At 45.9% G+C, this 24,817-nt stretch overlaps 1 protein-coding gene across 2 annotated transcripts in view; it reads left to right on the top strand.

Annotated features, from left to right (window-relative positions):
* The window catches only part of PLXNC1 (plexin C1), a 141,915-nt gene that overhangs the window by 93,944 nt on the left and 23,154 nt on the right, over window positions 1-24,817 (top strand). The window contains exons 18-22 of one of the 2 annotated variants that reach the window (XM_034987834.1): window positions 3,619-3,657; window positions 3,885-4,009; window positions 5,287-5,485; window positions 10,256-10,402; window positions 23,656-23,833. In XM_034987834.1, coding sequence (XP_034843725.1) covers window positions 3,619-3,657; window positions 3,885-4,009; window positions 5,287-5,485; window positions 10,256-10,402; window positions 23,656-23,833 — 688 coding nt within the window. The remainder of the gene's footprint in view (window positions 1-3,618; window positions 3,658-3,884; window positions 4,010-5,286; window positions 5,486-10,255; window positions 10,403-23,655; window positions 23,834-24,817) is intronic. The other variant, XM_034987835.1, reaches the window with a different exon arrangement.

The following is a 24,817-nucleotide window of genomic DNA, read 5'->3' as shown; positions in this document are numbered from 1 at the left end:
CTGTAGATAGTGTGCTTGGTGCGAAATAAGGGCTTACGTCTGAGCAGAGCTGGGAGAAGGGTAATTATTAATTGGATTGATTAGGGTATAAAGCAGTGATGGGTCACTGACGATTATTCTTTGTCCAGTAACAAAAACCTAGGAGGGACAGAAGTTCAGAGTGATGATTTTTGTTTTGTTTTACTACCTGTTTAGAGCTGAATTTGTAGTTGGGAAGCGAGCTAGTTCATTTAAAAATCAATAAATTGTGGGCTGGCCAATTTGTTGTGTTTATCTGCATGACTTCCATTGCAGCTACTAGATTATTCACTATTATTTCTCAGTTGGAAATGAAAAGTACTATGGGCCGAGAGGGAGGGAGGGAGACATGTATAGACTTTGAGTTGATAGCAGGCATCTTTAGCAATGTTGTGTTCTTAATGGTTCTCTGCAGCAGTTGTTCTTCTGCTGATCAGTCCATATCATCCTCATTTAGCAGAAATAGCTGCACGAAATGATTGATTAAGCCATCCTGGGACTCCGAGGAGCAGTCTCCTTTAACCCTTTGGGTTTTCGGTCTCGCTCTGTTCTGACACCTCCATCTTCTCCCCTACCCACTCAACCTTCCTCCTTTACACTCCCAAGTCTTGAGCAAAGGGCACTCATCTGCCTGTCATCACCTCCACATCCTGATGCCCCCACTTCACCATGCTGCCCTTTTTTGTCCAGAACTGGTGACCACAGAGGGGCCCAACCTCTGGAACATCAACACAGATGATCATATTTCAGTCTAGACTTCTAAGCAAAGCCAGGTCAAAACAGAGCTGGTATCACCTTACCAGAAGCTTCTCAGCTACATTTGGCCAGAAGCCTAGAGTTCAGAAACACAGACACATGCAGTAAGCAATTTCCAGGTTCTCTATAATTCTAGAAGCAGACACCATGATATGTGATGCTGTGTCTGGAGGTTGGGATACCTCCATAAAACACCCGCCATATATATACATATATTTATTTATTTATTTATTTATTTATTTATTGGTCCAAGCCTTACTGTTGTAAATCAAGAAGGCTATAAATAAGACTTCAGTTTTTTGTGCTTGTACAATATACTTTTTTAAACTTCTCCTCCAAGAGTACCAGGCAGCAAGACTTGTATTTGCCACCTCATCTATCCATTTCTACAGCAGAACACTACCTAGGGAGGGAGGTCAATTCCCTGAATCAGGATGACTATGCAGGACATCATGAGTCTATTTCTCAGCTATCTGAGATCCCCATTAAGAATTTAATAGCAATAAAACAACAGAGATTTCTACCATCAACATGAGGCTTGTGTGGGCTTTTACAGTTAATGATTGCCCTTGAGTGCTGAAGAGAGTAATCTGTGGCCTGAAAAAGAAATTGTCCTATATTCTAAATTCAGTAATCAAGAGCAAGATAAGTGATGAATGCAAAAGACACTATTGCAAGTTGAGTGTTTTGAGGGAAAAAAAAAAAATCCCAGGAAAAATGCTGTATTATTTTAGAAGAGAGATATAGTTGACCCTTGAACAACACAGGTTTGAACTGCATGGGTCCACTTACACACGGATTTTTTTTTTCAATAAAACAGTACCATCCTATAAATGTATGTCCTCTTCCCTATGATTTTATTAATAACATTTTCTTTTCTCCAGCTTACTCTATTGTAAGAGTACAGTATATAATACAGAAAACTTATAAAATATGTGTTAGTTGACATACAAAAGATGTGTTCATTGGTAAGGCTTCTGGTCAGCAGTAGGCAATATATTAGTAGTTAAGTTTTGGGGAAAAGTTACATGCCAATTTTCGACCGCACGGAGGGTCAGCGTCCCTCACCTCCCCCCCCACCCCACCGCCGCATTGTTCAAGCCAAACAGACTTAACTCAGGGTTATGAATAATCTTGAACAGCAACTGAGAAAGCCAGGAAAACTGAAGTCAGTAAACAAGAGGAGTGGAAAAACAGGCGTAACTATCAGAACCCTAGCAAGACCTAAGTTAAATTCGAATTTATAATGCAAGATATAGAGGACGGAGGAGCATAGTCTGTGATGACAGCACCAGCTGAAATCCTTTCTAGGCTGCAGATCCGTCCTTGTGTCAATTAGGCCCTTTACTGATGGATCAGGAGCCACATCCTCTAGGCCTGGAGGTCGGCTGGTAGACCGAGAACTTGAGCAGTCAACACCTACCGGATAGCAGTAGACAGAACCAGAGGAAATTGTAGGTTCACAGAGGCCAAGATATTCCCAATTCCTGGCTCTGTACCAGTTTTTGGTTCTCCAAAGCCTGCCTTTTCATTGTATTGACTGCATTGTTTTGCTGAAAATAGGAGGAGAAATAAGGGTGAGCAAGGCATCCTATCTCCTAGAAGAGGGAAATTTAAATGAAAGGAGGAAGGAGCTTCAGAAAACAGGGAGCCATGGTGGCCTTTCTCTATGTAAGGTCAGGACTCAATCTGTTTAAACGGTCTGTCCATATCAAGTTGGTTCAGCAGAAAAATGTTAGGAACTAGAAAATGCAAACCCAGGGTATGATTTTTCTGCATATTACTAAGGGAGAGTATGACCAAAATAGTTTGAGGTCTTCTGCTTAGGCTAACAGATTTGAAACTATAAAGCAAAAATTCTCTGCAGAAGAAATTTACTTTAACGAGGTATAAAAATAGCCTAAAGTTTCAAATATTACCCCCAAAAAAGAGGAAGAGAAAAACCTGAATGTTCAAGTTTTTATTTTCATTCTGTTGACTCATTTAAAGTGTTACTCATGCTTTTAAAATTTAATCCTTTAATTCCAAGAAGACTTATGATACATTAAAAAGGGAAACTCGAATTGAAAAGTCTATATCCAGGAGCAACATAGCATAGCACATAAAAATAATTGTAGAAGCCAGCAGGACAATAACTTTGTGATCTAGTTTGCCATAAGTTAGTGATAAAAGCAATAAACATAGCTGAGATAGAACTTACTGTGCACGTGTGCATTTTCTTTTCACACCAAGCTTAGGAGATGGGAGTCGGTGGTGTCCTCATTTTGAGGATGAGCAATGTCAGGCACAGAGAGGTTACATAACTTGCCCAAAGTCATGTGACCAGTAGGTGCTAAAACCAAGAGTGAAACCCAAGTAATTTGGCTCCAGATTTCTAACTTTTAACCACCCAGCTCACCCCGTCTCCATAACATTGTCTCTTGAGACAGTGGATACTACTAAGCTAAGGCTTGTAAAAACTTACGGACACAACTCAGTATTTATCCCGAGAGGGCAAACTGCTTAAGGAGGGGTCTGCACATTCGCATGATCTTCTTTACCACTTCTTTCACTTTTGAGTCTGTTCTTTGAAAGTGTGAGATGCCTTCCTCCACTAAAAATGGGACTGATGCAGTGATGATAATGATTCTTCTTAGAGGCTTTCAGAATTCACCGGTGCTTCTTGAGAGCTGAATAATTATTTATTATGTATTAGAGGATATAAAATGAACATAAGCCCAGGGGCCCTTCAGATTAGCAAACAGTGTCTCTACTTTATTAAAACGGACTTGGGTATTGTAACAAAAATACACTATTCATTTCCTTTGGATGTTATGAATAATAAAAGTGTCTCCTTCCTCTCAGTCAGGTGGCTTCACACACATCTTCACTGAAGATATGCATGTAAGTCTATAAGTTTTCATTTTTAGCCCATGACTGCCTGACTTTCATAGTGTCCTCATTGTCATCATCATCTTCATTATTGAATTTTTGTGAGTTTTTTTGGAATCATGGATTCAGTATTAAATCATTGTCTTGGAAAACCCATTGTGGATCTACCTCCTAACTTTAAGTTTCTAATATTATATCATGTCATATCGTATCATATCATATTCATTTTTTTTTTCCAGAACAGAGATGCCACTGACAAGAATGAAAGTCTCACAGCTTTGGATGCCCTGATTTGTAATAAAAGTTTCCTTGTTACTGTCATCCACACCCTTGAGAAGCAGAAGAACTTTTCAGTGAAGGACAGGTATTAGTCAATTTATTTATATTTTGAAAGTCTTTAAATAGAGAAAATAAAAACGTGTGCTCCTTATTTCCAAACTGCAACCTGAACCTGGTATCTACATCCCTTGAAAACGTGGATTTATCCAGAGGCCGTCTGGTCGGGGTCATGAGGCCACGATAACTCTACTTCGGATCACACGACCCCAACACATATTCTGTTTTGAAGACACACACATACCCTCCTCCCCCACAAAAAAAGCCCTGAAAAACCCCAACACCAAGAAAAAACATGAGTCCTGAATCAAAAAAGCAGAAGTGCTATTTTCTGTCTTTAAAACACCTAAAAATTTGGGAAAGACATTCACTTCTTGTTTACCACTCTAGTTTAAAGTCTAAGAGCTGAAAACACATAAAATGTCCTGGGGTGAACACTGGTGCATGGTTTTTATGAATTGAGGACAAAGGTGGTTGACCTAAGACATTAAAAAAACACACATGCCCACAGGAGAGCACCCCACTGCCCCTCAGTTTCCGTGGAAACTCCCATCAGCATCAACTTAGCCATGGCTGATAGTTAACCTCATTAACCGAGGGTCTTTTTTTATGTGCTTCTTTGTCATCTGTATATCTTCTTTTTTTTCCTCTCTCTCCGTTTTATTGAGATGGAATTGGCATATAGCACTGTAGAAGTTTAAGGTGTACGGCATAATGATCTTCCTTACACCTAGTGCAAAATGATGACCATAATGAGTTTAGTTAGCATCCATCATCTCATACAGCTACAAAAAAAAAAAAAGGAAAAAAATGAACTTTTAAGATTTACTCTCTTGGAACTTTCAAATTATGCAGCAGTGTTAACTGTAGTCACCATGTTATACATTATATCCCTAGCATTTACTTCTCTTTTAATTGGAAGTTTTTGTATTTTGTCCACCTTCCTCCAACTCCCCCTCCATTCTCCACCTCTGGTAACCACAGATCTGATCTCTTTTTTCCATGAGTTTGGTTATTTTTCTTTTTTCTTTTTTTTTTTAGATTCCACATATAAGTGAGATCATACGGTATTTGTCTTTCTCTGACTTAATTTAACATACTGCCTGCAAGATCCATCCATGTTGTCACAAATGGCAAGATTTCATTCTCTTGTGTGGCGGAACAGTATTCTGGTGTGTGTGTGTGTGTGTGTGTGTGTGTGTGTACACACATATACCACATTTTCTTTATCTGGCCATCTGCTAATGGACAGTTGGGTTGTTTTGATGTCTTGACTATTGTAACCAAGGCTCTATTTTTCAACAGGTGTCTGTTCGCCTCCTTCTTGACCATTGCACTGCAAACCAAGCTGGTCTACCTGACCAGCATCCTGGAGGTGCTGACCAGGGACTTGATGGAACAGTCCAGTAACATGCAGCCTAAACTCATGCTAAGACGCACGGAGTCTGTGGTAGAAAAACTCCTCACAAACTGGATGTCTGTCTGCCTTTCTGGTTTTCTGCGGGTAAGTGTCACCTCCCTTGGTAGTGTCAGAGGTAAGACAATAGGTGGTTATTTTTAGCAGATGCTGATGTCTTTGCCAGGATAAGTCCTGAGCACTCCATGGTGTCAGCATTTAACCTCTTTTAGACATGGTCCTTCCTAGGAGCACGTGGAGGGGAAAATAAAATTGTTTTTGCTGTAACTGGCCTATGCAAATGCAGTTCATTTAGATGTTTTTCTCTTTTAAACAACTTTATTGCAAACAAAACAAGAACAATTAACATGAAACCTCCCCTCTTACCAGATTTTTAAAGGGTGCAAAACAGCGTTGTTATCTGTAGGCACAATGTTGTACAACAGATTTCTAGAACTTATTTATCTTGCATAACTGAAATTTTATACCATTGACTTTTGAGCCCACCTTGACATCATTAATTGACAACCAGAGCCCAGGAAATGTGCTGAGTGGAAGGGGTATTTCAGATATTGAAGAGAACGCAATGCTTGCAGGGTCTCTGAAGCATCTTGGAAATACCCATTTACCTACTAATACTGGAAGCTAATTAAACTCAGTTCTAACTAGTCATTCCACATTATTCCGTTTGTTTAGCAAGTCCCCAAAGAGCCACCCATCCCTCGAGTTTCCTTTGTTGCGGTTATTGCATGAATGTGGTTGTAGTCTGATTGAATCTTAAAATTATTTTTGAATGCCAACTTGGCGTGGGTCCAGCGGGTAAGGAAGTGGGTCTTGGAGTCCACGGCCTGGTCTGCATCTGGACCCCGTCACTCACTAGAGGAGGCTTCCGCACCTATCTGAGCCTTGGGTTTATAGCCTGGAGCACTGGAAGAAGACTATCTTAGGGCCGCTCTGAAGCCTAGAGGAGAAAATGGAGGCAGTGGCTTAGCACCAAGTAAACACTCCATAAATGTTGACCGGTACTGTTCTAAAATATTAATAGGACAAGAAGAGTGTTCTGTTGAACCCGATCTTCGTTCAGCCCCTCTGAGGCCCCTGGTACAGAAGGTTCTTATCCTTCTTTAATTTCACCAGCCATCCAGATTCCAGCAAAACTGCCTAATTGTGTGTTTGTAGCTAGTTCCAAAATCTAATTAAGCTTTGAATAAGATACACTGCTATATGCCACAGGTTGTAACAGTGCTACTTAAGTTTAGATCCAAGAGCAGCACTTTAAATAGACTGTGCTTAGTTTAATGTTTAATGCAATCTTACAAGTAGATGCACAACATTTTTTTTTTTTTTTACCAACACCTTCCTCTCCCAAGGCACTACCCATTTATTAAGATTAATGAAATCTGCCTTATTTTCTGTTTACTTGGTATAAATCATCATACGCTTTGGGGAGGTGTTGAGCAGTTATTTCTGGGGCGAATATTTTCGCTTCCCACCATCCTTGCTTCAGCCACAACTGCATCTAAACAGAAGCGGCAGGACCCACACCCAGTTCTGGGTCTTAGTCTTGGAAGTCAGATTCCTGCCCTACCAATGCCACTGAATCAGAAGCCCGGGCCGTGGGGCCCGAAAATGCACGTTTGCCAAGCTCCTCCGGGTAATTGTATGTGCCTTACATTTGAGAATCCTGGGGTAGTAGAAAGAGCACTGGACTAGGAGTGTTGGTTAGAAGCAGCAGGTTCAGGCTCTAAAGTCATCTCAGCCCCAGTTAGCTGTGTGTCTCTGGCCCTTTTCCTCTGGGCAACTGTTATCTACTCATGGAATGAAGAGCCTAGTCACCGGTTTTAAATTTCTTCCCAGCTCTTTCTTGGGGGATCTTGTGGTTGGAGACTTGCCCTTGCTGCCCTTGAGCCTTAAATGGGTGAGATGTTCCAAAAATCTGGGCCCTGAGCCCAAACGGCTCCTCAAGCAGAGGATTCTGGGTCAAGCTTTTGCAGTGCTGATTCAAGAGTATCTTGAGCACTTGAGATGGTGAGGGGTGGCACGCTTACCAGGAGGAAGTGACTGTGAGCCGGCCAGAGATGCTTTCAGTTTCTGTGGAAAAATCCCCTCTGGTGCAGGGGGTCTGACTTCCCACACCGGGTGCCCAAGGAGATGTGGGACTCGGACAGCCTTGGTCCTCCTGCCCTGTCCCACAGACATTTGCCTAGATGCCACTAGCTCTGTGACCCCCAGGTAACCTCCTCCTCAGAGCTTCCAGGGCTCTGTGAGTGAAGTAATAATACCAACTGTCTTTACTGAGCATGCCAGATATTATGTGAAGAGTTTTGCTTACTTTTCTCACTGAATCCTCTCATTTGATCCTGTGAGGTAAGGATCGTTATGACCATTTTGCACTGGGGGGATTGGGAGCACGCAGAATGGATGTGCCTTCCGCCAGATCCCACAGCGGGCATGGGATGGCACCAGGGTTTGAGAGCTCCTAGCTACTACCTCCCCAGTGAGGCAGGCACCTTCTTATGGGCTTAGGGAGGATTTAGGGATGGATCGAGATCACAGGCATGAAGGCCTCTGGCTGAGCCAGGGCCAGAGTCTGGTCTCACAAAGGAAAGGAAGGTGAAGGGGCCGAGCTTAGTTCCCATCCCAGGAGAGGGAGGGTAGGCGTGGTCCGGTCAGGTGCACTTGGCCACAGCCAGCCACCCGAGGAGCTGAGTGTTCCCTGCTCTGTAAGACACCTAAGCCCCCAGCAGGTATGACTGAGGACTCGTGTTCCATAGTGACAGAGAAACTTCATGGTTTTCGAAGCTGGCCCCATATCAGAATCCCCTGGGAAGGTGTTCAAACCACAGATGCCCAGGCCTCGGTTCCAGACGTTCCGGCTCTGTGGGTCTAATGGAGGGTCCAGGCATCTGAATTTTTTATGGGAGCCCCAGGGAATTCTGGTAATGATCACCCAGGGTTAGAACCGTGGGTGCGGGTAACAGTATAAGACAAAATATCACTTCTCTCAGTCTGGCTGCACTCTGGAGAATTCTGGGGAATTCCTGACTACAGAGCCAGTGAGTCTGTAGCTGCCCTTCCACACAGCCCGGCAGAGCCCACCTGGCCCCCAACTGCACCCTTGGTGGCCCATCCAGCCCACAAGGCTCACGAGGACACTCACCCCTGTCTCTGATGTGTGCTGGAGGGAAAAGGAGAAGTAGAAGTTCTGGGTTTGCAGTCGGGACATTACCCCAGAGGGCAGAGGGAAAGAGAAGAGAGCAGTGTGGTTGTGAACCACTAAATAAAGGATATTTCCCATAAGAATTAAAATGTCAGGTGCTGGTCCCAACGCTCTCCCCACCTGGGAAATTTTCGAACATTCCACCTCTGTCCTACACTAAGGAAGAGACTCAAGGATATGTCAGCAGGGAAGAGAAAAGTGGTGACTATCCCACGCCAGCTGTGGGATCAGGGGAAAATCACAGCTATTCCGTGTGCCCCAGCTCCCCCTCTGTGCAAAATGGTCATAACGATACTTACCTCACAGGATTAAATGAGAGGATTCAATGAGAAAAGGTAATGGGAAAAGTGACGGGAAGCCAGTGGAGAGTGGGGTGGCAGAAGGGGGCCGAAGGGAGCCCTGGGACTGGGGAGAGCACATGTTCCTGCAGGGAGGGGATGGGACAGGCGGTGGGGAGGGGGGATGCCAGGAGTCTTACATGAGGTCTCCATTTACTTGGTCAGGGCAAAGCAGGGGAGAGAGCTAACGGAACCCTCCTTTGCAAGCTAGGCCGTGAAGCTTGGCTGGAAACGGTGCTTCCAGCCTCAGTCGCTTGGCTGGCCTCTTCATCACGGAGGGTTTGGCTTCTGGCCCTAGCTCTCCCTCTTCCACATATTTGGTTAATGTCCGTTGATTGTAGACACGGATTACCTGGCACGTGTGCTGTGGCCGACCCAGGGCTGCATGCTCTGGGCGGCTTCCATGGCAGCAGAACACCCAAGCCTCCCCCGGGAGCCGCTCAGAGTCCACGCAAGTGCAGTGTGGCTACAGGTTTGAGGCATCTCATGAACCATGAGCGGGCGAGCCCCGGTCGAGGAGTAAGTGCCCACGGCAGAAGTTTGGAGACAGACGCCATCGGGATGGGCCGGATCCTGGGGACAAGCCTTCAAGCAGTGGACTTGGCTCTGGTCCAGGGAAGGGAGTTCAAGTGCATCAGTGGCCGCGTACCAGCCAAGGTGCACAGACGAGGTGCCCAGGGGTGTCTGGGCACGCCCAGCTCTGCAAACCACAGCGAGCTGGCCGGGATGGCTGCAGGTTGTGGTCACTAAAGGCCACTTCCTTCATTAGAACCTCTTAACACCAAAAAGCATCCTCCTTGGCAAGTCTACAAAATGTTCTGACATTTATTCTGGTTACCAAGGCTAATTGTTGTGTATTTTTTTAAATGCCATTTATTTTTGGTTTGCTCAAAAAGGCAATTAAATAGGAATACAAACGAAGGTTAAACCTCCGCATCTACTCTAGGCATTAGCCAGCTGATGAGCATCAGTCTGCCATATAGAAGCTGAAACATAAAAGAACCATCCGCTGAGGATTTCTTGTCGCTGTGGACTGTAAATGCTGGGAGTCTATGCGCGGGCACGGGCGCGCGTGCATGTGTGCGCGCGCGCGTGTGCGCGGGCGCGCGCCTGCGCAGCTGGCGGGAGAGGCCACGTCTCCTGAGTTTTGCGCCCGATCCTGAGCGGAGCAGTGTGTGTTTTCTTGGGAGTCTCATGTTGATTGTTAGAAAACATTGCCTCCTGCCTCCTGTCGCACTGCCATAAACTGAAACTTTAACTCTTCGGAAAGTACAGTGGCTTCCGCAGACAGCTGACTTTCCCTTTTGTGTCTCTTCCAAGGAAACTGTTGGAGAGCCGTTCTATTTGCTGGTGACGACTTTGAACCAGAAAATAAACAAGGGTCCCGTGGATGTAATCACCTGCAAAGCCCTGTACACCCTGAACGAAGACTGGCTGCTGTGGCAGGTTCCAGAGTTCAGTACTGTGGTATGTGCGCGATGAAGCCTCCCCCCAGCCCCGGAAAGAAGCCTGGCTGGGAGCTCGGTGGCGGGGTGGGGGCAGGGGGGTCACTTGAAACAAAGCGATGTCATTCCTACTGCGGGAGGCCTCAGACGATGAGTTAATTAAAAACAGTAGTTGATAAAATATTAACACGTGTTCACATAATAGATTTTAATTACTTGGTTGGGGGGAGAGCATTGTAATGATGCCTGGGGTGCTCATCAATTTCCAAAGATTTTAATATCAGGATAGCTTATAGCTTTTCAGCATCGTCAAAGGAAATGCAAAGCACTCCCTATTCAGCACTTATAATTGCAATCAGAATTTCTCAAACGGCTCTGCTTTGGAAGACAATGTGTGAAGATATATTTCAACCAAATTGAGGCCGTCTTATTTTAGAACGATAACACAAGACAAATTCCACTGTGTTCCCCGTGCAATATGACACCCTTACTTTATTTTCATGGATTAGTTACAAATGTTTGGTGTCACGCACTTAATGTTCTGTGATCTCATAGATATTTTTAGAGGAACGCTGTAAATCACTACAGGAAGATGATTGCCTGGCTGCCGGAGGGTTTCACCCATTCGAGAACTTCTTTTCAGCCATCCCCATCCCACCCCCACCCCCTTCCCTTCCTAAAGGAAGAGAGACCAATTTCTTGCACATTCACGAATTGTAGAGAGAGGGCCAAGCGTGACAAGTGTCTCCAAAATTACTTAGGCATTTTCTGTGCTTTTCCGTTCATAGAGACTGGGGAAAAAGATCGCTGTCATTTGGTTTGATCCTTAGCCTTATGGAGACTTGGGGCTTCTTCACAATCTTGTTAGTGGAGGAGGAGGGAAAAAAGACAGTGGGGTTTTGGGATTACTCAGTAAGGGGGCTGAGTCTCCTGTGGCTTAGCTCTGGACGGCGAAACCCGTGGTATCATCCTAGAGGAATTCATTCCCTAATTGGAGAAGGCACCATGTCGCTGTGGGCTGTGTTATGGTTATGTGCTCTGGTGGGAGAATAGTCCACAGCAGCTGTTTCCAGTTCTAGGTCACTGCCAGATGTAGTTTACCCTCCGCTGAAGACAGTACCCTGCTCAGCGGCCATCCACGAGCCAGGAGCCTGAGTAGAAAGTTAACATTTCTTATGTTCTGATTTCTGTGTATATAACTGTCTATGGCCGAGCTGGTGAGGAGCAGTGGTTCTCAAACTAGCATGCAGCGGTGAAGAGCACAGACTCTGGCCGGGCACACTTGCAATCCACCCCTGCCCATCTGTGTGACATGGGGCAAGTTTCCAAACCTCCCTGTGCCTCAGGCTCCTCGCCTGTAAAATGGGGAGGATGATCACTGTGCGGGTTTCATGGCGGCCTCACAGCGGTTAAGAGCATTGACTGCCGGGCGCCTGGGTGGCTCAGTCGTTAAATGTCTGCCTTCGGCTCGGGTCATGATCCCAGGGGCCTGGGATTGAGCCCCACATCGGGCTCCCTGCTCAGTGGAGAGTCTGCTTCTCCCTCTCCCTCTGCCTGTCCTCGTTTTGGCTCAGGTCATGATCTCAGGGTTGTGGGATCGAGTCCTGCATCGGGCTCCATGCTGGGCATGGAACCTGCTTGGGATTTTCTCTCTCTCTCTCTGCCTCTGCCCCTCCCCCTGCTCTCATGCCCGCACATGCTGTCTCTCGCTCTCTTTTTCTCTCTCTCAAAGAAATAAATCTTTTAAAAAAAGGAAAAAGAAATGCAGATCCAGACAAACCAATGCCTGGGTCTTCCGTCGGGACTGATGAAATCAGAACTGCTGGGGACGAAGGCCAGGCATAGACAGACATTTCTTAAACACCCCAGGTAGTACCGAGGATGTACAGCATGTGTGGAGAGGGCCCCTGGGTATCTTGGAGAGTGAAAGACAAACTTTGCATCAGGGCCTGTTGATACCTTTCCCTACGATTGTTGGAGGACAAATGCAGGGCCTTGGTCCCACTCCAAAGATGTGTATGCTTTTACTTTGAAACATTTTGGAAGCCCCACAGATTCCCAAAGAGAGACGTTGGCGAGTGTCTGTAGGTTGGGGGAATCACATTCATGAAAATGTGAACCCCGACAGGAAGGAGAGGAAAGGAGAGGACCAGACTGGGAGTGGGGCAAGAAGTCAAATGCCTGAAGCCGCTTTTGAGGTTTGAGTCCTTTTTAATGCTTTACATGGCAACACTTTTTCCGCCTTTCATTTTGAAACATTATTTCACAGTCAATTAAGACCATGTGTTTCAGATTTGTTAACTCTCAACTGTCATCAAAATGTTTCTTGATGTTGAAGGAATTCATGTTGACTCTTGGCGTCTTTTTTCCTTCATAGCCCCTGGGGAAAAGGCTAACGGGAAATTATGATTTTAGAAATCCAGATAAATCTTGCTTTTCAAATGCAGATTTGCCAGTAGACAGAGACTAGAAAAGGGGTGGGCCACTGGTTTCTAGGGGCCTTGCTTTAAAAATGATTTTTAATGCCTTTTATTGTACCTGTCCCAACCTGTTTCATGGTAGATGGTTATATTAGAAGCTCCAGAGGAGGCACATGATCTGGGCCATGCTTGTGTGACAAAATGTTAGCAGAAGGTCAATATAAAAAATTTAAGGTTTTTCATTTCCTTTCAGGCAAGTTCCCCCAGTCTTAACCATCATATTACAATTTGCTTCCTTCCTCCCCCCTTCCCTCTCCCCCTTTCTCCCTCCTCCCTCCTCCTCCTCTCTCCTCCCCCTTTCCTCTCCCTCCTCCTTTCCTCTCCCTCCTCCTTTCCTCCCTGCTTCTCCCTCTCCTTCCTCCCCTTCACCTCTCCCTCCCCTCCCCTTCTCCTCCCTCCTCCCCTCCCCCCTTTCTCCTCCCTCTTCCCCCTGCCCCTTTCTCCTCCCTCCTCCCTCTCCCCCTTTCTCCTCCCCCTCCCCCTTTCTCCTCCCTCTCCCCCTCTCTCCTCCCTCTTTCTCTCTTACCTCCCTCCAAACCCCCCACCCCAGTCATGTATACCCAGTGGTTTACTATCCTGATTTTCTAAGTTTGCCTGAGGTGGTTTATGTAATTGAAAACCAAGGTATGCTGAACAAACTCAATTCTGTGTGTGTGTGTGTGTGTGTAAATTCTTTCAAGGAAAGAAAAAAAATCAAGAGCAGCCACATTTAGTAACTTGAAATGCCAGACCCTGGTGCCATGACAGGGACACATTTAAAAGAGGCCCCAAACTCCTGTGTGGCTCGGTTCTCAGAAACATAGCACCTCACATAACAGCCTGAAAGTTAGGTTTCACACCTCTAAGATTAGGATATGTTCTCCCTGAGGTATGGGGTGTTTTCTAGAACATGAAGACATGAAGAACATGTAAGGAATGTACAATTCCTTATACATGAAATCATTATACTGACAAATGGGCTTGGAGAAGTAACCCTTCCGTGCCTCCTGGGGGGAAAATTCCTCTGTCTTTCCTCAAATCTGAGCAAAGCTCCATACAGTCACACTTGCTCTACTATGGCAAGAACCCTCCTCCATCACGGCGCTGCAGGCTGGCGGTCAGTGAAGAGCCTGCCCTGACGTGATCAACCCCCTGAATGCCCGCATAAGGGAGGGCCTACGCACACGCAGGACTCTGCCTTCCTCCAACATCAGGGGATTTAGATTTGACAGCTGGCCCAGGAATAAGCCTGATTGCTCCGTGGTTTTTCTCCCTTTGCAGCATTTTAGGCAATGTTCGATTTCATTGCTGGAGAATCTCGGGCCGGCCTCATGTGCACCCTGTCTTGTGTTGCGAGGGTGATTTCAGAGCAGATGGCCTGAAACTTTGGGAGAGCTAAGGAAGGCATGAGCATTTCAGTTCCAGGAAAGTACACCACACGCTAGAAGGGACGGGAGAAGGGACATGGGCTTCACTTTCAAGAGGAGATGAGAAAACCCAATAACTCGTAGCAAGTGTGCTGAATTAGCAAGAGAAGGTTGACTTATAATCAAAGTTAAGCGAGAAATGGTTTTTTGAACTCTTAAACCCAGGAAATGAGCCTGCCAATCTGCTGTATCTGAGAGATAGCATCTTGGCACCCTGGGAAACAGTGTTCTGACAAACATATTATTGCCCTCCTTCTCATATCTATAAGAAAGTCTTTAAGATTATTAGAAATTCTTAGAAAAAGCGCAGATACATGCCTGTAGAAATCTTTACGCCTGCACTATGGTCTGTTGACGATTTCTGCCAGCCTGCCCCACTGGGTCTTTTTGCACCCAGTCGTTACATTTCGGGGACAGTCCTGTTGTTTAATATTTCCTCGGTAACAGAGTGCTCACTACCTCTCATGAGAGTTTCACGTCTCCACGCTTCCTCGAACACAGCGGCTCTCCCCACCACTCCCCAGCTCCTTCTGTTCCATTTAGTTTGTCCCTTTCAGAAGATCCATTATCCCCATAATTAAACAACCCACTGTCCCGATTAAGTCATTCTCTGTTACTTCAATTACATCCCATTGTTCATTAAATCCTGATGTTTGCACTTCAGCAACCTTGTTTTTAATACTCCTAGCATTTGTGGAGAAACAGTGAAGTTAATTAACAATTCTTAGGATTTTTTTTTTTCTTTTTCTCTCTACCATAGTGCAAATCATTTCCATTATGACTTGCAATAATACCGAAACCATTACTAACTTCATAGTTACTGTTCTGAGCTTCCTGATCAAAGAAGTGAAACCATTTTTTTATAATCATTTAGGTAAGTCATTCCCTAGTTGATGGCAAGCAGTGGAAAATGAAAAATTAACATTAAATGAGTGCTTGAAATGACTTTCCTCTTCATACCCTTTCTTCTCATACCCATAATCTTGGGATTAGAAAATAATTTAGTTACCTAAATACAAAGGTATTTAATTTCCTTCTTTATAGCTCAAATGTGACTTTATTATTTCATTGTTAAGGATCCTTATTTATACTTCTACTCCTCAGAGAATGGTAACTTGTATAGCAAATCGTGGTGGAGATAAAAGGCATTTTTTCCCTTTTTTTTTTTTTTTTTTTTGACATTGTCAAAGTCAGCATTCCATTTGAAGTCACCATTGTCTAGAGCAGGGATCACCAAACAAGAACCTGTGGGCCAAATGTGGCCATGCGGTCTATTGTTATAAATAAAGCTTTATTGAAATGCAGCCATGCACATTCATTGACTGTTGTCTATGGCTGTTTTCCTGCTACAACTGCAGAGTCGAGTAGAGGTAACAGAGACCGTATAGGCTGCAGAGTCTTAAATAGTTACTATCTGGCTTTTTACAGAAAGTTTGCCAGCTCTTAATCTAGAGCCTGACATAATAAGAAAAAGAACTAGAATCTGCCCTCCCCCTAAACCCTAAAACCCCAAAAGCCTTGGCCCTCTTTCCTCTTTTTCTGGAGACACACCAGTGGAAATGCCTCATCACTCTACATCAGTCTGAAACTTATGGGCGTGCTTTGCCAAAAAACAAACTGTGACATATTCATATTAAGCCGAAAGTACTGAAACCAGTCATTTTGGGCTAAATAAGACAGATTCTTACTTGACTCTATCATGAACAAATGTTAGCAAATGCTAGCAAGTATAGAAATTTTATGACAGAAACTTACATTTGAGGAAATTCTCTCCATTAACTTAATTTTCTTCTTCAAGATGGAAAAGGCCTTCCTTCCTCATTATTCTGCTGGGGGGCAAGCAAAATTCCTTGATCCAGGAATCTTTGGGCTCTCTGTCTTTGCGGGAAGGAAAAGGAGGGGAGAGGGGATGTAGGGCAGCCAAGAGCAGCATTGCAGGGGGCATCCGGTAGCCGTCCCAGGGCTGCCAACTCCAGCTTAAGGAAAACCTCAGCTCAGAAGCTTCTGAGCCTTGCACTTGCAGCTCTGGGCTCAGGCTGCTTCTACGAACCTCTGGAAGCAGTGTTCTTCTCTCTTACTCCAAACCCCCTCTAAATCCACTTGGGTATAAGAACCAGATTTTTTCTCTCTCTCTCTCTTTTTTTAAAAAATTTTATTTATTTGACAGAGAGCAAGAGAGCACAAGCCAGCGCGGGGGGGTGAGGAGGTCTCAGAGAGGCAGAGGGAGAGGGGGACACAGGCTCTCTACTGAGTAGGACCCTGGGATCATGGCCTGAGCTGAAGGCAGACGCTTCACTGAAGGAGCCACCCAGGTTCCCCCAGACTTTTCTCTTGACCTTCATTTGGCTCTAATATGAAATTAGAAAAATATATTTTATAGGTTTTATATAATGAAAGCAATTATTGGCCTAAGACCTTTTGTGATAAAGTGGCTGGCTTGTAATACATTCTTTTAAAATTACTTTCTAGGTATTATAAGACACCACAGAAAGGATGCAGCAACATCTCTGCCCTTACAAGCCAAGAAGGTGGTTGAGGAGTTAATAAGGTAGCTGGATCAGCCTCTCCCCACCAAAGTGTGCAAAACGTATGGGGAAATGCCTCTTCCCCTGCCTTTGAGTCACCTTGCCAGCTCCCCACTCCCCCGCCCACGGCCTTATTTTTTTCTATCTCCTTGATACCTTAAACCACCAAGCTGTGTGAAGGAGTGGTGGGCAAAGCCGCTAGTGAATCTGCATACTTGTACGTCTTGTACGTCTAGCTACTGTGTAGCTTAGTGCACGAGAGGTGTGGGGTTAGAGTCAGACAGTCGTGGGTGTGAATCCGAGCTCAACCCCTTTACTAATGGGCTGTTAGTGACCTTGGGCAAGTCACCAAGCCTCTCTAAACCTGTTTCTTCATCTAGAAACAGGTGATCATAAAACCTAAACTTGTATGCTTGTTATGAGGTCAGAAAATAATCTGTGTCAGATGGCTAGAGAAGTTCTCATCATTTATTTATAATCGTTTTTCTTGTCTGAGCAGTTTTTGTCATCAACTGTAAGATCTACTAAGCACAGTGTCCTGTCACCATTCTTCCTGGTTGGTGATTCACTGACGATGGGTGATACGGGGAGTTGATTAGCTGAATCCAGTGTCATTAAAAGCTCATGTTACTATTAGAAATGTTACCCATAATCCCTCCATCTGTGTGTTTACAATCTGCACACAGCATCCCACCAGACAGATGTGAACAGAAGACCACAGTGATAAATCTGAGCAACGACCTACCTAAAGGGCTGGTTTGTGACCTGCTTACAGAAGAACCAGGTCCTTCCCATCTGGTCCTTTCTCTGGGTTCTGGGCCATGCATCTTCCAAATACCCTTCCAAGAACCCTTCTGGGTAATAGGCACATTACTGAATCCATTAGGATTCAGTTTTGCTGCAGGAAACAGACGCAAGCTACCTGGGGCTCAAGCAACAGGCAAGTTGATTTCTGTCCCACATGAAGTTCTGCGGTGGGCAGTCTGCTGCTGGTGGGTGCCTCTGCTCTGGGACATCCTCACAGACCCAGGCCCCCAGTCTCTTGTCCTCAGGCCACCTCATGGTCTAAAGTGTTTTCTCACCCCTCACGCAGCCTTCTTCCACATTCCAGCCAGCAGGACATCAGTAGGGCTGTAGGAAATGGGACAGATGGTCACCAGCTGTCTTTTGAGGAAGTTTCCCAGAGGCTGCCACAGAACACTTCTGCTTAATCTCATTGGCCAGAGTGTAGTCACGTGGCCACAGCAGGCTGTGGTAGAGGCTGGGAAAGGTCCTCTTTCCTCTGGGTGAATGTGAGCTCCATAAAAATGCCAGTGGGTGGTACTTGCACCAGCCCACGGGGTCCTCCAGACTGAGTGCGTTCCACGGGGTTCCGTGCCAAGCCAAGCCAGGGAGGTTCAGCCTCCTCTTCGAGGCTGTCTGCATCCACCCTGTCTGCTCTAAGAGCATTTATCAAGAATCTCAGGCAGACTGGGACTGCCGTTGGATGTTTATCACCTTGATTGGCCTTTTGGGTTTGCTAAAAGTATGGACACATCCTAGTGATGACCCTCAGCAGTTCTGTGATCTCAGACACATTTCTGAACCTCCTTCTGTCTCAGTTTCTTCATCTGTTAAGTGAGGCTAATAATAGTGTCCACTTCACTGAGCAGTTATTAAATGCACAGAGCAAGATTAAATGAATTAGCACAGCATGTAAGACAACTCCTAGTAAATGGTAAGTGTTCAACATGCTGTATGTGAGAGCTGACTATGAGTATTAGAAACCTAAAACAGTGTTCTCGTCTTCAGTTTTTGTTTCCATAAATAGTAATGGAAACCCTCAGACGGCAGATGGTGATTTTGGAAGGGCAAGCATGGTTCTTCAAGTCCTCCAACCTCCATTCTACCCAAAGGAAGTGGGATTCTTTTTATCTAGACTTCTTGACCTAGTAGCCTGAATAAAAGATTAAGCTTGTTATTCACCAGTTAGAATTGAAGCCAAGTATGTCATGGTCCAGAGGCCTCCTCATGTATTGCTGCTCATGCAGCTCCTTTCCAGACCCAATTCAAATGTCCCTTCCTCCATGCAGCCTTCTCTGATTTCTCTCGCTTTGAAAAACTTCCTCTAAGCTAGAAGTAATCTCTCTCTGAACCCCTAAAGCATTCTACCTAACCTACTATTTTCTACCTGGTATTAGAATTCTTTGTATACATCCCACAGTTGTTCTATCAGTCTTCAAATACTTCCCAGTCAGAATCCGGGCTAGCTTTCTACTTTGTATATTCTACAATGCCCTGTTCACAACAGGTGCAAAGTAGATGGGTATCACTGAGTGAATTTAGCTACCTTAGCATCAACAAAGTGAGCTCTGTCAGGTTGGGTACATTCAGCTGTAAGTAAGAGAAAAACCAGAATGATGGTGCTTGAAATAGTAAGAACATGGAATTGCATTCTAGAGCAGAAAGTTGGGAGGTGAGCAGCCCAAGGCTGGTCCATCTGCTCATCTGGGTCACCATCGTTGTGCTCTTCTTCAGCCTCCCACCTAGTCACAAAATAGCTGCCACAGCTCCTAGCACTACACTTCCCTTCTGTTAGAGTAGAAACCCTTTCCCTTTCTATCTCATTGGCCAGAACTGGGTTACATGGCCATATACCACTAACCATATCTGTTGTCCCAGCTTTGTTGATACATTTATGCCAAAGAAATAGGGAAAGCCAGAGTTATTCAGGGACAGATTTCTGGAGAAAAGATCAGTATAGATTTTTGAGCACTTTAGCCTTTTGTGGGTATTGAAGACTAATTGCCATCCTATAGATTTGGACGTGCTTAGTTTACAAAACATTTTCATATTTTAAAAGGCAGGATCACCAAAGGTTTAAGAACATGGAGCTAGAGTGCCACTTCTACCATTTTCTTGCTGGGTGATCTTGTGCAATTTCTATAACTTCTCTGTGCCTCAGTTTGTCATCTGTAAAATGGGAATAATAGAATCTATGAGATAAGGTTTCTGAGATTCTTACATACAAATACACAGACATACTTTACAATAGTGCTTGGCACACAGGAAGCACTCCTTAATTTGCTATTATTATGTCATTATTCAGTAACCTTGTCACTCCTTTTAAATAGAAACAGAGTGTAGGAGTGCCTGGCTGGCTCAGTCGGTAGAGCATGTGACTCAATCTTAGGGTTGTGAATTTGAGCCCCACATTGGGTGTAGAGTTTATAAGAAAAAGGAAAGGAAGGGAAGGGAAGGGAGGGAAGGGGGAGGGGAAGGGGGAGGGGAGGGGGGGGGGGGGGGGGGGGAGGGGGATGGGGGAGGGGAAGGGGGATGGGAGAGGGGAAAGGGGAGGGCAAGGGGAAGGAAAGGAAGTGTTAAGGCTCAGAGAAATGAGATAACTTACCCACACTCTCACAGCTAAGTACCAGAAGGGGATGATCCAGATGGTCTGATGCCTGTGCTCAGAGCTCTCAGCTCTCCCGTCCTTCCTTCTTGAATTTTCTGTCAACACTGACTGAGGGGGATGCTGTTGCACCTGGGGGCTAAATACTGTTTCAAAGACGATGCTTTAGTGTGTCAAACGTATTGTGAATTATCCAAAAACAACGACTATGTCTTTTTTTTTTTTTTAAGATTTTATTTATTTATTTGAGAGAGAGAGTGAGAGAGAGAAAGAGCACAAGAGGAGGAGGGTCAGAGGGAGGAGCAGACTCCCTGCCGAGCAGGGAGCCCAATGCGGGACTCGATCCCGGGACTCGATCCCGGGACTCCAGGATCATGACCTGAGCCGAAGGCAGTCGCTCAACCAACTGAGCCACCCAGGCGCCCAACAACGACTATGTCTTAAGGTCTACCCTATACCCCAGCCCCTAACACTGAGTAGGTCACAGGGAAGATTCTGGCTAAATGGGTTTGTAAGGGGAGAGACGGCGCTTCCATGGGGGATCTTCCCCAGTGGCGGACGAAGCCCAGTGTGTGCTCTCGGAGCCTGGGGTGGGGTGAAGAGCTAGGGCCCACTCTGGGAGCCCCTGACCCCACTTACACTTTAGGAAATTGCTGGTGGAGCACTAAGCGTTAGCAGCATACAGAATCAATTGGTGTCTGGATTGACTCTCAGAATCCCCTGTGGCCTCTATCAAACACCATTTTACTGTTTCCACCCATCTAGCTGTGGTGGCAGTGGCAGATTTACATTATTTTACATCCAGTTAAGGTTTTTTTTTTCTCCTTTTGGTTATGTTTTTAAGTAGAACATTTATTGCCTATAAAGAGGTGTTTTTGTTAAAGACAGTGGTGCCCTATAGGTAGTCACAGAGTGCGATTTCACAAATACCTATCAAGCTATTAAACAAGCTGGGATCACTGGAGCTCCGATTAAAAGGTGCTTTCCAGTTGTCTTTATCTTTGGACGCCCCGTGAAATAGCGTAACCACCCCCATCCCCCCTGTGCGGCACCAGCTCGCAGACATATGTGGGAAGACACGGGCAGGTCTACACAGACTGTGAGGGCAGGGCCCGCGTTTACGCCTCCAGAACCCCCGTTTGTGCCGGGAGTCTCGCTCAGGACTTGGCTTGCAGCCTGACCTAAAACAGGGCTCCTGGAGGCCCAGGGTTCCTGGGCTGTGGGTGGGAGCAGGAGTGGGGGGGAGAACCCCGTCACTGAGTGGTTTGCGGTGCCCACTGGCCTCCCCGGTGCAGGTTATTTGGCCCCTCTGTGCCTCCATTTCCTCACTCAAAAATGGGGATAATACTACTTAATAAAGTAGGGGGTGCCTGGTGGCTCAGTTAGTTAAGCGTCTGACTCTTGATCTCAGTTCAGGTCTTGATCTCAGGGTCGCGAGTTCAAGCCCCGCGATGGGCTTGGAGCCTACTTTAAAAAAAAAGGGGGGGGGGATAATAAGAGCACAGCCCCCAAGCCAGGATGTTGGGAAGGTTAAAATAGGTGTGCCTGGAAGTGAAGTTGGCAGGGTGTCGATAAATGTGCTGAACCAGGAAGGTAGAGGGAGAGGACTCTGGTTCCTTCTAGACGGTCCGCCCAGCGCATGCCCTCCTGCCAACACTCCCGGCCTTCTGTCCCGTCCTGTGTGTCTGGGTTTGTGCACGGAGGGGCCCTCGGCCTCCCTTCCTGGCTGTGACTGGCCCCGATCCGCAGTGTGCCCAGACTGCAGGCGAGGGAGGGACCCTCTCAGGAAGAAGGGAACTGCGGGGCTGAGATCCCCGCTTAACCCCAGAGTTCAGACTCCACGGCCTCAGAGTGTTAATCGTTTAATTGGGACTGGACCAAAGTTTACTGCATGTAATTGTAAGCAGGAGTGCGGGAGCAAGGTGTAAAGGCCATGACAAGAAGACATGCCTCTGAGACCCTCCCAGAGTTTGCAATCCCCTCTCCCATGTCCCTAGTCCTTCTGTCATCCTATCTCCTGAGGGCTCGCCAGCTGGACCCTGTGCTCCGCACCCTGAGGTTAATTCAGTTCATCAGCACCGGAGCCCAGGGGCAGTTGCCATTGTGACTCCCACTGTGCGGCAGAGGAAACTGAGGGGTTGGCCCCCAGAACGGCTGCTCGCCCCGCTGGGTACAGGGCGTGGAGTCTGAGCCCTGGCTGCTCAGTTTCGGCAGGCTCTTGCAGTCTCCTAAGGAAGGCACACAACACTAGCCACAGTAAGGATTCTGAAAAGTTACAGGAAACCGTCACTTACCACTTTGATCATCACCATCCTCATCATCAGCATCGAGCCCTTCCCAGCAGTCCAGCCCCGTGCCAAGCCTGTGATGTGCATCATCTCATTTAATCTCTGTAACAACACTAGAAGGCACGTACTGTTACTATACCCATTTGAAAGTTGAATGAATCCTAAGGATCCCCAATCTCCCCTTAATTGTGTTTCCATTTTTAAAAAACATTTCCAGTAATCATTTTACATCCCCTCATGGTAGCCAGGTTCACTGTGCATTTCACACCAGACCCTTGATTCTGCGATCACCGCGGTGCCTTCACATCCAAACTGTGTGCTATGCTAATTACAGAATACTCTTAGCCTTTCCCTGAGTCGGTTCCCCGGAGGAGCTGTAGTAGGTAAACTTTGTTGTGTTAGGGTGTGTGTGTGCCCGTGTGCGCGCGCACGTTCTCAGAGTAAACCTGAAATGGCTTTTCAGTTTGTTCTGAAATACTCCCTTGTTCTGTCTTTTCACACATTCACGAAAGCCTTCCTTCCTTCCCCCATCCATCCGATTCTGAGGGTTTGCTGCACTGGGAGAGTGTTAACTGATGAAACATTAAATAACAGCGCTGAAATGTAAAGTAATTCATGCAAGAATAATAGTACAGGGTGGGGACCTCGGGGTCTTAATGAGGGCTTGGGAAGCTGTCTGAGGATGTCGAAGTGGAGGGGGGAGATAAATGTTCTCATCATTAATACTGCACAATAAAAAGTGACCTCCTTCAGCAGGATCAATACAGGGACCCCCTGACCTTTCTTGTCACCTGGAACTTCACTTCTGGGACACTGTGGTCCTGTTAATAAAACAGATAATCACCAGCCTGCCCTCATCTGCTGTGGAAGCTTTTCCAATTTTTTTTTTTTTTTGAGGATGAAATTAGAAGTCACCACTTCTAGAATATTTATGTGTATATATGTTTTACTCTCATATATTTATTCAGTGCTTGCTCTGTAATGAGAGTTTTCACTTTTCTGTTTTCCTTTCCATTATCCCTGAAAAGAATGGATTATCGAGAAAAGATTAAAGTAGTATAATGCGACACAGTGTTTGCTAATGTGCTGTCAGGTATTAGTAGGACTCGCCAAGGTTTGTGTCTTTTATGAATGCCTTTCAGATCGCAATTATCTAATAGACTTGGAAACCTGTTTGTATTCTTTCAGGTATTAAACGTCATCTTTGAAAAGATCCCGGAAAATGAGAGTGCAGATGTCTGTCGGAACATTTCAGTCAATGTTCTTGATTGTGACACCATAGGCCAAGCGAAAGAAAAGATTTTCCAGGCTTTCCTAAGCAAAAATGGCTCTCCTTATGGACTTCAGCTGAATGAAATTGGTCTCGGTAAGGCAATGAAGGAGCTATTTCATCCCAGTCCCCGGTGAATGTCTCTCCCACCATCTCTCCCTTTCTCCCTGCCCACGGCATGTAAGTCTCTGCTTGTTGAAGCTCCCAGGGGGCACGTCTGGGGGCCCAGAGCCTGCACGGCTCTCCCACGAGCAGCATGATTCTTCCTAGGAAGCATTATCCTTCAAAGACACTGGTTTTTTTTTTTTTTAAATATTATGTTTGTAAATCAGATTCATGAGATTGCTCACCCTGAGACTGAATGGATTCACCTTGCATCACGAAGTACAAAAAGGCGTAAACCCCGTGCCCTCTCTGTGTGTTGCATTTCGCGTTGGCATTTGATTTGTTTGTTGTGATACGGAGTGTGTCATTAGCGGGTGGCTCAGACTCTGGGTGTTAACTCCAGCACACTAGAAAGGTCATCTTCCTCGCTGCTAATCGCATCCTGCATTAAGTATGGTCTCCATCCTTCCTCCCACCCCAAAGCAGCATCTGCTCTGAATTCGTTCTCGGGCATTGTTGGTATCTGCAAAGGAGAGCATATGCCTGAGCGAGCTAACGGAGTTCCACTCCACTCAAATGTTCATCACTGTTTTAAAGTTGAGCTCCCTGCAGCCCTCCCCAGAGACTGTCGTGGGATTTTATAGCAGATAATGGGACAGGAAAGAAGAGTAAAATCACAGCAGTGACAGACAAGCGTAACAAGGCTCATCTCCCCTCAATGTAGACTTGCGGCCCGACTGAGCAGGCAATTAAAATCCTCCCACCTGGCCCTCCAAGGCCAAAGCTCCCGCTAAACGGCCATTTAGAGAAGCCTGGGGGCAGGGCCTGGCAGCTGCGGGAAGCCAGGCAGAGGTGCCGCAAACTATGTGACTGGGCTTCAAAGAAAGGGCCGCCAGGCCCCTCTCCTCGGCCTCTCTTCTGTTTCCTTCTGTTGGGTGGACTGTCGGACGCTTGAAGGCCGAGGTAGCTGACTCG

Source organism: Mirounga leonina, unplaced genomic scaffold (genome assembly GCF_011800145.1).
Source record: "Mirounga leonina isolate KUSES-001 unplaced genomic scaffold, KU_Mleo_1.0 Mir_418, whole genome shotgun sequence".
Classification (NCBI taxonomy): Eukaryota; Metazoa; Chordata; class Mammalia; order Carnivora; family Phocidae; genus Mirounga; species Mirounga leonina.
The sequence above is the reverse complement of the archived record's forward strand: the minus strand, read 5'-3'. Positions and strand labels throughout refer to the sequence as shown.